This window comes from Felis catus, chromosome D3 (genome assembly GCF_018350175.1).
Source record: "Felis catus isolate Fca126 chromosome D3, F.catus_Fca126_mat1.0, whole genome shotgun sequence".
NCBI classification, from domain to species: Eukaryota; Metazoa; Chordata; class Mammalia; order Carnivora; family Felidae; genus Felis; species Felis catus.
Window position 1 is genome coordinate 69421412 of NC_058379.1, and position 12894 is coordinate 69434305.

The following is a 12894-nucleotide window of genomic DNA, read 5'->3' on the forward strand; positions in this document are numbered from 1 at the left end:
TGCTAGAATTAACAGACAGGATTTTAAAGCAACTATCTATTGTAACTGTGCTCAAGGATATAAAGGAAAATATGTTCATAATAAATGGTAAAAAAAATAGAAACTATAAATCAAAATGGAAATTCTAAAACTGAAAAATATCTGAAATAAAAAATCCACTGAATGGGCTTAACAAAAGAATGGAAATAAAAGGAGAAAGATTCAGGGGCGCCTAGGTGGCTCAGTCCGTTAAGTGTCTGACTTTGGCTTGGGTCATGATCTCACAGTGCGTGAGTTCAAGCCCACCCATTGTCGGGCTCTGTGCTGATAGCTCAGAGCCTGGAGCCTGCTTCTGATTCTGTGTCTCCCCCTCTCTGCCCCTCCCCTGCTGGCACTCTGTCTCTTTCTCTCTCACAAATAAATAAACATTAAAAAAAAAAAAAAAGGAAAAGAAAAAGATTCAGTGACTTGGAACACAGGTAAAAACAAATTATCCAACCGGAAGAACAGGAAAAATAACAAAGGGTCAGAACCTCAAAGTCTGACAAAGTCTGATAGGGGAACAAAGTCTGAAAAAGGAACAAAGCAATTCAATGGATTAAGGGGTAGTCTTTTCAGCAAACGGCGCTGGAACTGTTACAGAAGCAGGCTGGATCACTGTCAGAAAAAACAAGCGGCACTCGGAGATCTTGGTGGATCGGAGTTTTATTTTACATTGGCAGGCTCAGAGGAGATCCTTCTCCAGAGATCTGAGTCCTGAGCACAAGCATGGGGGACAATTTATCGTCTGTTACAACCGCACTCCGCATTTGTAGTATTTGGTGCATGGCAAGCAGGGCAGGAAGAACCTGGAAGAGTCTCTAAGCTAGGAACTAGAACTTATGTTTGTCCTGTGGGCCATCTTATGGTGTATAATTTTACTTATTTTCTCAACAGAACTGGACACCCAGATGCAAACAAAACAAAACCAGACACAGCCTTAAACTTTTCATAAAAACTAACTCAAAACGGATCACAGACTTGGGGCGTCTGAGTGGCTTAGTCTGTTAAGCATCCATGTCTTGGTTTTGGCTCAGGTCATGATCTCACGGTTCGTGGGACTGAGCCCTGCATCAGGCTCTGCGTCCCCTCCTCTGCTTGTGTGTGCATATGTGCGTGCTCTCTCTCAACACGAATAAACATTTTTAAAAATGGATCATAGACTTACATGTAGAATGAAAAACTATAAAACTTGTAAAAGATAATACTGGATAAAATCTAGGTGCCTTTAGGCTTGGTGATAACTTTTAATGTTATTCTTTATTTTGAGACTGAGAGAGAGTGCATCCCAAGCAAACTTTGCTCTCCAGGCTCCAACGGGGGCTTGATTTCATGAACCGTGACATCATGACCTGAGCCGAAATCAAGTGCAGGGGCTTAACCCACTGAGCCACCCCGGTGCCCCAATAACTTTTTAAATACAACACCAAAAGTCTGATTCATGAAAGAAAAATGTGATTAAGTTGAATGTCATTTAAATTAAAAACTTGTGCTCTTCGAAAGACACGTTAAAGAAAAATGAAAAGAACAAGCTACAAACTGGGAGCGAATATTTACAAGACACTTACCTAATAAAGGAGTGGTATCCAAAATACACAAATAAATCTTAAAATTCAACAACAGGAAAACCAACAACCCAATTAAAAGTGGGCAAAAAATCTTTATAGATACCTCACCAAAGATGATATAAAGATGGCAAATAGCCGTATGAAAATACACTGAACATCATATGTCATTAGGGACGTACAAATTAGAATAACAGTGATACTGCTATACAAGTATTGGAATGGCTAACATCCAAAATACTAACACCACCATATGCTGGTGAGGATGCAGAACAAAAGAAATTATTTCGTTGCTGCCAGATGCAAAATCCAGGCACTATGGAAGACATTTTGGCTGTTTCTTATAAAACAAAACATACTCTACCCGTATTATCCAGCAATCGCTGTTCCTCTGTATTTATACAAATGAGTTGAAGACTTACGTCCACACAAAAACCTACACATGAATGTTCACAGCAGCTTTATTTATAACTGCCCAAACTCGTAAGAAACCAAGATGTTGTTCAGTAGGTGAATGGATGTGGCACATCCATACCACAGAATATTATTCAGCAATAAAAATAAATGAGCTATCAAATCATGAAAACACATGGAGGAAGCTTAAATGCACATTGGAAAGTGAAAGAAGCCAACCTAAAAGAGCTACATAATGTAGGATTTCAACTACAAGACATCTGGCAAAGGCAAAGCTACCCAGATAGTGAAAAGGTCCGTGGTTGCCCAAGGGCTTGCCAGGTGTGCTGACAGCATGGGGGGTGCGGGGTGGGAGTGGAAAGCCACTAGAAGGCAAAGGATTAACTCCACCTTCCTTTCTGTCACACTGTTAGGTAAATATTAACTCATATAACCAGACCAACTACAAAAGAGCAATCAGAACAAACTAAGAACAACTGCTGCCAAAAGCACGCACTTGTTTCTGAAGTAATTTGGCAGCCATACTTAGGTGCCTAGAAGGGATACACAAACGTTGCCAACAAAGCCAAATGGTGAGACAACTCTTCCTCGGGAGCAACCACCTACCAAGCACTGGGATGTATGTTAATAAACTGGGGGATTGGTTCTTCTTGTTCCTTAAAGTTAAAATTCCACTGACTGTGACCATTTGTTATAAGAAGGCAGTTTACATATATATATATATATATATATATATATATATATACATATATATATATACATATATATATATATATTTTAAAGTTAATAACCCTAGTATTTATGTACTCAGTGACTGCACTTTCCTGGAGTCAGTCAATCTAAAGTAATGGAAGGGAAAGGGAGCAAGCTGGTCTTCCAACAGAATACCACCACACATCTGGTGGAGCAGGTCACTGGGGCAGAAATGACCCTAAGAGACCATCAATTCCTCCCCATAAGCCTTCCCCACCCCGGACCAAGTCAGAGGCTGCGGCTCCTCCGCAATGCAATCCCCTGCCCTAGACCGCCGGGTGCTTAAGGCACCGCCCCAGTTCCCCTAACGGGGTGGGGCGGGGTCTACTCAAAGAACGGTATTGACCTTCAAGATCAGAAGCTGGCAAATCTTGTCCTCAGCCCTCAGCTGGAAACTGCCCTGCTGTCGCTAGTGCCTTACAAGCACGTTTTCTCCTAGACCCGACCAATCCCTTCTGGTTGGGCTTTTTAGCAAATCCCCTGGCCGCCGATAAGACCCTAGCGGCGCTCACCTCGGAGAAGGGCCATGGCGGCGAGCGAGACGCGGCGCAGAGTATCCCGTCCAGCGACGCAGAGGGGCGCCCGCCCACACCCCAACTTAAGGACGTGAGGGCGGCGCCCCACGAAGCCACGCCCTCGCCCTTTCACTCACTTCGCGGGCCTGGCTGGCTGGCTGCCGCCTCCTCTGCCTGGAAGGAGCTTATCTCCCTTTAGACAACACGCCACCCTCTTTGCGCATTAGCGTGGTAACCACAACTCTGCCAGCAGCCGGGCCTTGCAGCAAAGAGTGTTCCTTGCCAGCGCATCTCCCCCTCACATTTTCGCTTTTAAAGATTTTACCTCTAAAGCGAGAGGATGATTTGACTCTACCCTGTCCATCCTATCCCTGGCCCCTCTACTCGCCCCTGTAATTAATGTTCCCCTTCACCCCCCAGCAAATCTCCATCATCACTGGGCCAGGTATCCCGACGCGGAGACAGCCACAAGGTGGAAGAGGCCAGAGGAATGGGGGGCGCTGGCCCGCGCTGGCCGGAAATTGGGGTGGGGGTGGGCAGGGCGTGGAGGACGGCACGAGCGGATTGGCTGGGGCTGGCTGGCTGGCTGCGGAGTGCGGCTGCGCGGACCGCTGGAGGCCTAGGCCCCTGGGTTTGAGAGAGACCCTAGGACTGGAAGCTAGTTGGCGGGCCCGAGGGGGGTGGTGGGGTGGGGAGGTTGGCGTCCGAGGGAGTGTAGTGAGTGTCTTAGGGCAGGGACGCCCCGAGTCCCCGAAATAGCCCCCGATGAGCTCGCAGTATTTTCCTTATATGATCAGGCCCCGTTGGTGGCGACGCCGCTAGCCCGGAGCCTGAAAAGATTATGAAAATGTGTCCGGCGAAGTGGGGCTGGGGACCGGGAGCCGGGAGATTAGGGGCAGCGGGTAGGCTGGAGATGAGGGAGCTTTAGGAAGGCCTCTGCCGCTGTAACTGTGAGCCCTGGTCGATGATGACGTGACCACTGCGCAATCTGAGTTCTAGGAACCAGGTGATGGAGTGTGTGCTGAGAGCTGACTGAGACCGGGGCGAACAGGACACCAGGCTGGCGGAGGCACAGCCACAGGGCTCTGGGGTGGGCCAGGTTCCTATGCCTGGGAAGCTGCCGTGGGTTGCCTTGAGGTTTTCTGTGAACCCTCAGGGACTCCTCCCCTGCTTACGGGGAGAGGGGAGGGAGATACGGTCCAAGATCCCTAGGGGATGCCTGAAACTAAGTAGTACCAAGTCCTATATATACTATTTTTTTTTTTCCTATATGTACATACCTATGATAAAGTTTATAATTTAGGTACCGTAAGAGATTAACAATAGCACACAGCATACTGTAATAAAAGTTATCTGAATGTGGTCTTTATCTCTCAAAATATCTTGTGATAATGTGAGGTGATCAAATGTCTACCTGATGAAGTCAAGTGAGGTTAAGGACTAGACATTGTGACACAGCCTTAGGCTACCGTTGACCTTCTGACACCTTAGAAGGAGAATCATCTGCTTTGGGGACCCTGGTTGACCACAAGTGGCTTTGGGTAACTGAAAATGGAGGAACGTGAAATGGCAGATGAGAGGGTTAAATTATACTCTTAAGTCCATGAACACTTGGCTCATGTCACGTTAGACATCAACATTTACAGCTTTGCTTAAGACAGAATTTCCATGTGGTCACATGTGCAAATCTTAAATTGGTTGAATTGCGCAAGTACATACCTTCTTGTAACCCAAACTGCCATCAGCTGTAAAAATAAGAAGACCCTCAGATTTATTCCTTTTCTCCTGTTACTTTAATTTGTGTGAATGCTGGAAATTGATAATCGATTTAATACATAGGTACGTTCTGAGAGTTATTAACTTAAAAAAAAAAAGGCAACCTAGTTTTTCACAACAAATGTATATAGTCAATAGAATTCTGACTGAGGTCAAAGCATCCCATCTGCTAGATGATATTTTACACCTGCATTTTCTGATGATTAACAGGGAGTTGTAATAAAAGCTGCCATCTTTTGGATACTGCGTGCCCAGCATTGTGCCAGGCACTTACACTGTTTATAATTCTTATACCCAGGTGGTACAATAATTACATAAAATGGAATGATATACAATTTATATGCATTGGACAAATTCTGAGGGTCATTCTACAACCCCAGGAGATAGATGTTTTGTTTTGTTTTTCTTTTTCATTTTGTAAATGAAGAAGCTTAGGCCCAGAGAAACCAAAGAACTTGCCAAGGCGTCAAATCCAGAAAATTGCTGGATTAGAATTTTGAGCCCTGATCCTCAATGCCCCAGGCCCGTATTGTCTTTGGCATTTACAGGATATAGAATAGAGGAGTAGGGTAGAAGAGAGGACAGGTATCATTAGCTAAGGTATATGTTGTACAAAATGAAAGGTGAATGTTAAGTGAATCTTCTTTAGAGGAAGAAATACTGTATTTGGGAAGAAATCCTGTTACTTTCAGTGTATGATGGCTCAGGTTCAGAAGGTTTATTTGCTTTTTTCTGCAGCGGAGGAGGTGTGGGTGAGATAAAGTGGTTTCAGGCAGGTGGAGAGGTGAGGCAATGAGTCAGTACTAGATATTTACCTTTTCTTGACCAGGGTTCCGACAGGAAACGATTTGAGTGACAATTTTTTAAATTTTCTCAAAGATGATACAGAGCAAGTACCATTGCAGATGCACAGGAGTTATTTCATTGCATATAGTGGAAACCTTGGGGCATTCAAACTTGATTTGGGTGTGACAGCTAGTAACCCAGTGTTAGTATTTTTTTGCCATTATAGTTCCCGTGTTCAAGGCTTATTTTTTCCTTTAGGGCTAATTATTGGTTCGGATGGTTTAGGCTGCAAATAACAGAAGACTTGACTTAAACTGTCTTACACAATAAAGTTTTCATTGTTTCACATAAGAAGAAGCCTCCAAGCGTTACCATGTCATCAAGCACTCAGGCTTTTAGTTGTTACAGCTGTAGGCATCATGTCTGCACAAAACCATGTTCAAAGAGAGGAAGGTGAGTATTTCCCATGTCTTTATCAAGAAGGGACATCTTTCTCTTCTGTTTCATCGGCCAGAATTGAGTTGTTTGCCCATGCTGTAGTTGCAAAAGTGGCTGGAAAAACAGGTCTGTGTTTTTCAATTTCTATGTTGGAAAGCAGGCTCTGCCAGTAAGGATGAAAACTGGGAAAGGCTGTTGGGTAAGTGACCTTCAGTGTCAGGCACGAAGCCCTCTATTAGCAATTACACAGACTTTTATGCAACCTACACCCTCTCATATTGCATACTGACATCTCTAAATTGCTATGATGAATTTGGATTTGTATAGCTTAGCCCATGAATGAGAAGTTGGAGCTCTGGCGTTTTGCACTCCCTGTCAATCAAGAGTTCTGCTTTAGCAGTGTCCTCTGGTTAGACGAAAGGTACTGTGCAATTGCTCAAATTTGTTACTGAATCCAGTGTCAACATTTATTTAAAATGGGTAAACAGGGTGCCTGGGTGGCTCAGTCAGTTGAGCGTCTGACTTCGGCTCAGGCCATGATCTCACGGTTTACAGATTCAAGCCCCACGTGGGGCTCTGTGCCGACAGCTTGGAGCTTGGAGCCTGCTTTGGATTCTGTGTCTCCCCCTCTCTCTCCCCCTCTTCCACTCACTCTCTGACTCAAAAATATACACATTAAACAACAACAACAAAAAAGAAATGTCACTAAATCGATGGATCCTAAAACCCTTGGGTAAATGGTTTACATATATAAGAACCTGTAAATACATGTAAGGACATTTACATAGTCTCAGAGTATCATGAAGAGGAAAATGTACCCTCACAAAAGAGAAATCTTGGGAATATTACCACCTTAACCAAATGACAAAGCTTAGCATCACCAATAATGGGAGAAGCTAACACCATACATCCCCTTGGAGCATTGGGGACACAACCTCACCTATGTGGGATCTCTCCAAAAAATGTCTGACTGGAATGTAATCCTAAGGAAACAATCAGATAAATCCAAATGAAGCGATGTTCTGCAAAGCAACTGACCTAAAGTCTTCAAAAATATCGATGTTGTAGAAAAAAAAAAAAAAGGCTGGTATTAAAGGAACTAGGGATTAACAGTCAAATGCAATGTGGGATCTCTAATTGGAAACTGGGTTAAAAGCAACTCCTCTAAAAAACAACAGCAACAACAAACCAAGAAACTCCAAAGCAAAACGAAACAAAAAACCCCAAAAAAACAGCAACTCAAAAGAACAGAATTGGGACATTTGGGAGGAACTTTAATATAAGTTATATGAGATAGTTGTATTGACATACTTTTCCTGATGTTAATTTTATTGTAGAAATGTGGGAGATTGTCCTCTTTTCTTAGGAGCAGCTGTGGTGAAGAATAAGGATGTCTGCAATTCATTTTCCAGTGACTCAGAAAAAAAAATGCATACAAATATGCTGACAGAGAAAGAGAGAAAGCAAATATGGCAAAATATTACCAACTAGGGAATCTAAATCAAGAGTGTATGGTTGTTTATTATTTTGTTTTTATAACTTTATTATAGGTTTTAACTTTCTCAATATAAGAATGCAAAAGGATCTTTCAAGTAAGCCCCAAAATTATCTGAAACAAATTATTTTCTAAAATCTGTAGTCCTTTTCATGTTTAGCCATACAGCCAATATATATTACACTAAGTATGTATATCCAAATTATTTTATAATTTTTTTGGCCTAGACATGAAACCTCTCATGAGATGTAAAGTCTTAGACATTTAGCTTTCAGTATTTTTTTTAATGTATTATTTCTGTACTTATTTTTGGGGAAAAACAAGTAGCTTAGTATAAAACTGGAAATCAGCCACTCTATTGTAAACCTGTAAATTCTAATATTAAGATTTAATTAAGATTTCATAAATATTAAGCCTCAGCCTTATCTCCCACATTTTCTGGATAATTTTCCTATACTTAAACATCCCATAATACCCAAAATTAATGGTAGCTTGGGGCGCCTGGGTGGCGCAGTCGGTTAAGCGTCCGACTTCAGCCAGGTCACGATCTCGAGCCTGGAGCCCGTTTCCGATTCTGTGTCTCCCTCTCTCTCTGCCCCTCCCCCGTTCATGCTCTGTCTCTCTCTGTCCCAAAAATAAATAAACGTTGAAAAAAAAATTAAAAATTAATGGTAGCTTAAGCAGCAATGGCTTTAGTAGTTTCAGTAATGGAAACTAGGGAGAGCTGGTGAAGTCATTAGGAGATAGAAAAAATTTTCAAAATGAGCATATGAATTTGAATGAATGAAAGAAGAGAGTTTGCTAATCTTCAGTAGTTTGGAATATTACGTATGTGCTCACTGTTAATCTGCTTTGGTGACTTCAATTTTTGATCGTTAAAAAGGCAATTATTACCTCTGGTGTGGTCTTGCCTTCACAATAAATACCTACTCGTCAGAAAGTTCAAGTTACTAAACAAGCACATCAGAAATGAAACGTAGGGGCACCTGGGTGGCTCAGTCGGTTAAGCGTCAGACTTCAGCTCAGGTCATGATCTTGTGGTTCATGAGTTTGAGCCCCATGTTGGGCTCTGTGCTGACAGCTCAGAGTCTGGAGGCTGCTTCGGATTCTGTGTCTCCCTCTCTCTCTCTGCCCCTCCCCTGCTCCTGCTTGCTCTCATTCTCTCTCTCTCTCCCTCTCTCTCACTCATGAATAAATATTAAAAAAAAATTTTTTTAATCTTTATTTTTGAGAGAGAGAGAGAGAGAGCGTGAGCAGGGGAGGGACAGACAGAGAGGGAGACACAGAATCTGAAGCAGGCTCCAGGTTCTGAGCTATCAGCACAGAGCATGATGCAGGGCTCGAACTCATGGACCGCGAGATCATGACCTGAGCCGAAGTCGGACACTTAACTGACTGAGCCACTCAGGCGCCCCACGAATAAACATTTTAAAAAAATGAAATGTAGACCGAAATAGACGCCGATTTGCTGAATTTTCTCAAGTTTACCGCAAATCTTGGTGTATTGTAATAACCTTAAGACATTGTCACAAACTGAGGTGAAGGATATATATCTGTGTTTTTCTCCTCCACGTGTTAAAAGTTGTTTGCAGTGTCTACATCCTTACCAAGGCTTAGAATTACACTTAGTGATATAGCCATAGGCAAATGTCTATACTTCTTTGGTTCTAATTTTATTCTGCAAATTGCTCATGTTGGTGGATGGGGAGAAACACTATGTTGATGCCCTTCAGCCAGACTCCTCCTGGAACACACCCTTGTTTGAGCGGTTCTGTGCGGGCTTTAATACAGGCTGCAACAAGGGAGATCACTCAGCAGGGGCAGGGCTTAGGGGGTGGAGAGGCATCTCAGTGAGGCATCTCAGTGAGAGGGTGTTAGGAGGTGGTTAGGTGATTTGGGGAGAGTCCAGAGAAGCAGGGCTTCACTCTGAGTTGGGTGCTGTCTGGAAGTAGGAACAAGTCTTTGGGTAATATAAGCCTATCCAGGAGGAGGCGGGTCTGAGCTGGACTAATGGCAGCTGGTGAAGTTGCATTCACTCCCTTTGGCTGGGAGAGGACAGGCGTGGCAGCGTGTGATTTGCCAGTGGTCTTGTCTTCGTGCTTAGACAGAACTACCAAGTGGTCTCGTGTTGTCTCACTTATTCAGAGAGCGACCCTGTCTGTTGTTTTGTGAGACTTGGTGTGAAGGGAGACACTGTAGGGCCCGTCCTGCTTCTCACGCCACCCAGGCCTCGCTCTAAGGGCAAGACCAGGTCCCGGATGTCGGGCTGCTTTTCTTTCTCAACTCTAAGTCGTTAAGTGTGTCCTGTATGAAATTTTGGCTCTTTGCAGATGGTTTTCGTGTTGAGGTCTTGATGGTAAGCCTAGACCTGAGTATGAGGTGAAAGCTGTCCTGAAGAGTTTATTCTTCCCTCAGCCACTCAGAAAAGAGGGGGAGCCCGTTCTCAGGTTGGAAGTTGGGTTTCACAGGTAACTTTTTACTCACCAGTATTTGTGTGTCATGAAATACTTCATAGCGGTTCCTGGTGATGGGTGTTGAAGGGCACCATCCCCAGAGAAGCCTTATTTCTATACCTATGGGTGGGGCTGTGATGTAGCTTTCAAAGATTTCCAGGGTGTTTTGGTGTGTGCTCCTGTAGGTAAGAAACGCACCCGTGCTTCTGTAGAAGTGTCGTTTCTGGGCTACAATGTTCCATTGGCCAATTTGCCTATCTGTGCCTTTTCCACACATCTTAATTACTGAAGTTTTATACTAAGTCTTGACGCTCGTCAGGAAAGTTTTCCCTTTCTCTGAAGTAAGGTTTTCCTTATCCCTGGGTCTTTGCATTTCTATGTCAATTTTAGAATTAGCTGGTCAACTTTCACCAAAAAACTTGAGATTTTTTGATTCTGTACATAGATCAACTTGGAGACTACTGACAATGCTTTTGTGGTATTGAGTCTTCCGATCTGTAAATGTGATAGAATTTCTCCAGGTTGTCATTGTTTCACTTACATTATAAACTCCTCCATACAGGTCTTATATTTTCCCACTATTTTTTAATGCCATGTGCAAAGTTATACAAAGGACTGACTCGATCTCTGGGCTCTGTGCCCTGTACCATGGATCTACTGGTCTTCCTACACCAAACTACCTTGTTTGAATTCTGTAGCTTTAAAGTAATTGCTCAATAAGTCTGCTATTTTACAGGGAAAGTTTTCCCCCACATCCAGCACGTGGGCTGAAGCTTGCCAACCCCGTGTTTAAATGATCATGGTGCATGTTTGGACGTAGGGGGCCCTGGAATGAAGTTTCTCAAGCAGGCATTAAAAATAAACTTTTCAGCCAATAGATAGCCTCAGAGTTTTAAAGTTCATTTAGATGTGGCACACCATATTCAAAAGTATTTATTTCCACAAATTTTTATCCACAGCTGAATATTACAGTGACTAATACAAGCATCTTTCTATAAACAAAGGTGTAGTTTACAGATTTTTCAAAATGAAAAAATATTTTTATCAGTAGTATTTCCTCTTACAATGTTAGATTCACCCCAGGATTGGAGGTGAACCCTTTACAGAGAAGCAGTCTTTCATCTAAACATCAGTTGCTGGCAAAATGTTATATCCAAATCTGGGTTATTCTGATACAGTATCGTTTTAGAAAGTAGCTTAAATTCACTTCTGATTGCCTTTATTAGAGTTAGAAATGTCTTTAGGAAAACCAATCTTTAGTATCTAATGACCTTTATAATAAGAAAAAAACCCAGTTCTATATTTGTCATTGGCATTAACCTCTAATTTTTCTACACCCCCTAATTCTCTAATTATGGCACCAACATGTACAAAAAAAGGAATTTTGGCTATTTGGCTCATGCAGCAAATTAACTGAGAAATTGACTGCAGAGAAATATTCTATGAGGATAAACTAAGGGGTCCCGCCCCATGCCGTCACACTGTAGTAACCCTTTAGTCCCATAGGCAGGATAGAAGTGCTTCAATTCAGGATATCCCTTGCTGCCTAGAATTAGGTCAAACGTATGAAAACAATTACATAGATGCAAAAGAAAGGGATTCTAATTTATTCGCTATAATCTTAATGCATTAAAACTCTAAATAGTGGTGTATTGGTGGCAGCAGTGTTAATTTTTTTCTAAGGGTTCCAAGTTCCTGGTTTTGTTTTGTTTTTATAAAAGCCTGAAAATTTCATGGTATAGGACAATCAAGGGAAGAAAGTCCTACTGAAAGGGGAAGAACAGTATTTTCCTTTGGGTCTACTCTGCTCTCCAGGTACCATCCACCTCACCGCAGCTATGACGATCCAGGGAGAACACACGGCTGTTGTCAGCTCTGATTATTAATAGGTACATCACGCACACTTCTACCAGTAAGCAGAGAGGCTCCCTCTTATACCTAAAACACAAACTGTCTATAAATATTTGATTCTTGGGTAATCTTTAAAATGCTGTTTCAAGAGACCAGTCAAAACTCCACCATGATGTCGAATGTTAACATTCTTCCCACGGCAACACTTATTCCAGAGAAATAATTGGCGACTCAGTTATCTTAGTAACTGCCGAAGGCACATGGTGAGGGGTGTCGACTAAATTTTAAACAGTAAAAAATAAAGACAGCTATCTAGTGCAGAGTTCAAATCTTGATGTTGAATTAAGTTACATTAAGTCATTGATTTCATGAAGGTGGATAATGTTTAACTTTAAAAATGCGAAAAATAAAAATGCTAATAAGTGATTCAAGTTTCTCTGACGATGCTCCTTCCAGTCTCCAAGTGTTAAATAGGGCCGATCGAAACATTAACCGATCACTGTATTTCTTGTCAGTGCTCTATAAAAGACCATTTGTTTTTAAAGCATACATAAATTAAACATAGCTCCAGTGAAATCTCTCTCTTCTGGAAAAGAACTTAATCTGCCATTTCTTGGACTAAGTAGAGGACTATTCATAATGCCCCACCCCCGCTCCCGCCCTGCATTTAATTGCCAAGCTTTTATTCAATGAGTCCTTGGCACCTAGTGATTAACCAGTGACAGCAGAGGTAGTGACCCACAGGGATAGAGAGGAGGAGGATGTACGACAGAATATAAGGACAGTAAACCATTGCTTTTATGGAATCACTGCCCTTCAAACTCCTTAAC

General features: G+C 42.4%; 1 protein-coding gene and 2 non-coding genes across 4 annotated transcripts in view; 2 read left to right on the forward strand and 1 right to left on the reverse strand.

The window, feature by feature from the left end:
* Positions 1-3726, reverse strand: part of ACAA2 (acetyl-CoA acyltransferase 2) — a 34237-nt gene extending 30511 nt beyond the window's left edge. For both annotated transcript variants that reach the window (XM_045042263.1, XM_003995181.6), the window contains exon 1: positions 3263-3726. Coding sequence is in view for 1 of the 2 variants with exons in the window: in XM_003995181.6 (XP_003995230.3) it covers positions 3263-3278 (16 nt within the window). In the remaining variant the exon portion in view is untranslated. The remainder of the gene's footprint in view (positions 1-3262) is intronic.
* Positions 3727-4003: 277 nt separating this feature from the next.
* Positions 4004-4146, forward strand: LOC111559113. Its single transcript, XR_002740117.2, has one exon.
* Positions 4147-4223: 77 nt separating this feature from the next.
* LOC111559112 lies at positions 4224-4306 on the forward strand. The gene has a single exon (XR_002740116.1).
* The last annotated feature ends 8588 nt before the right edge of the window (positions 4307-12894 follow it).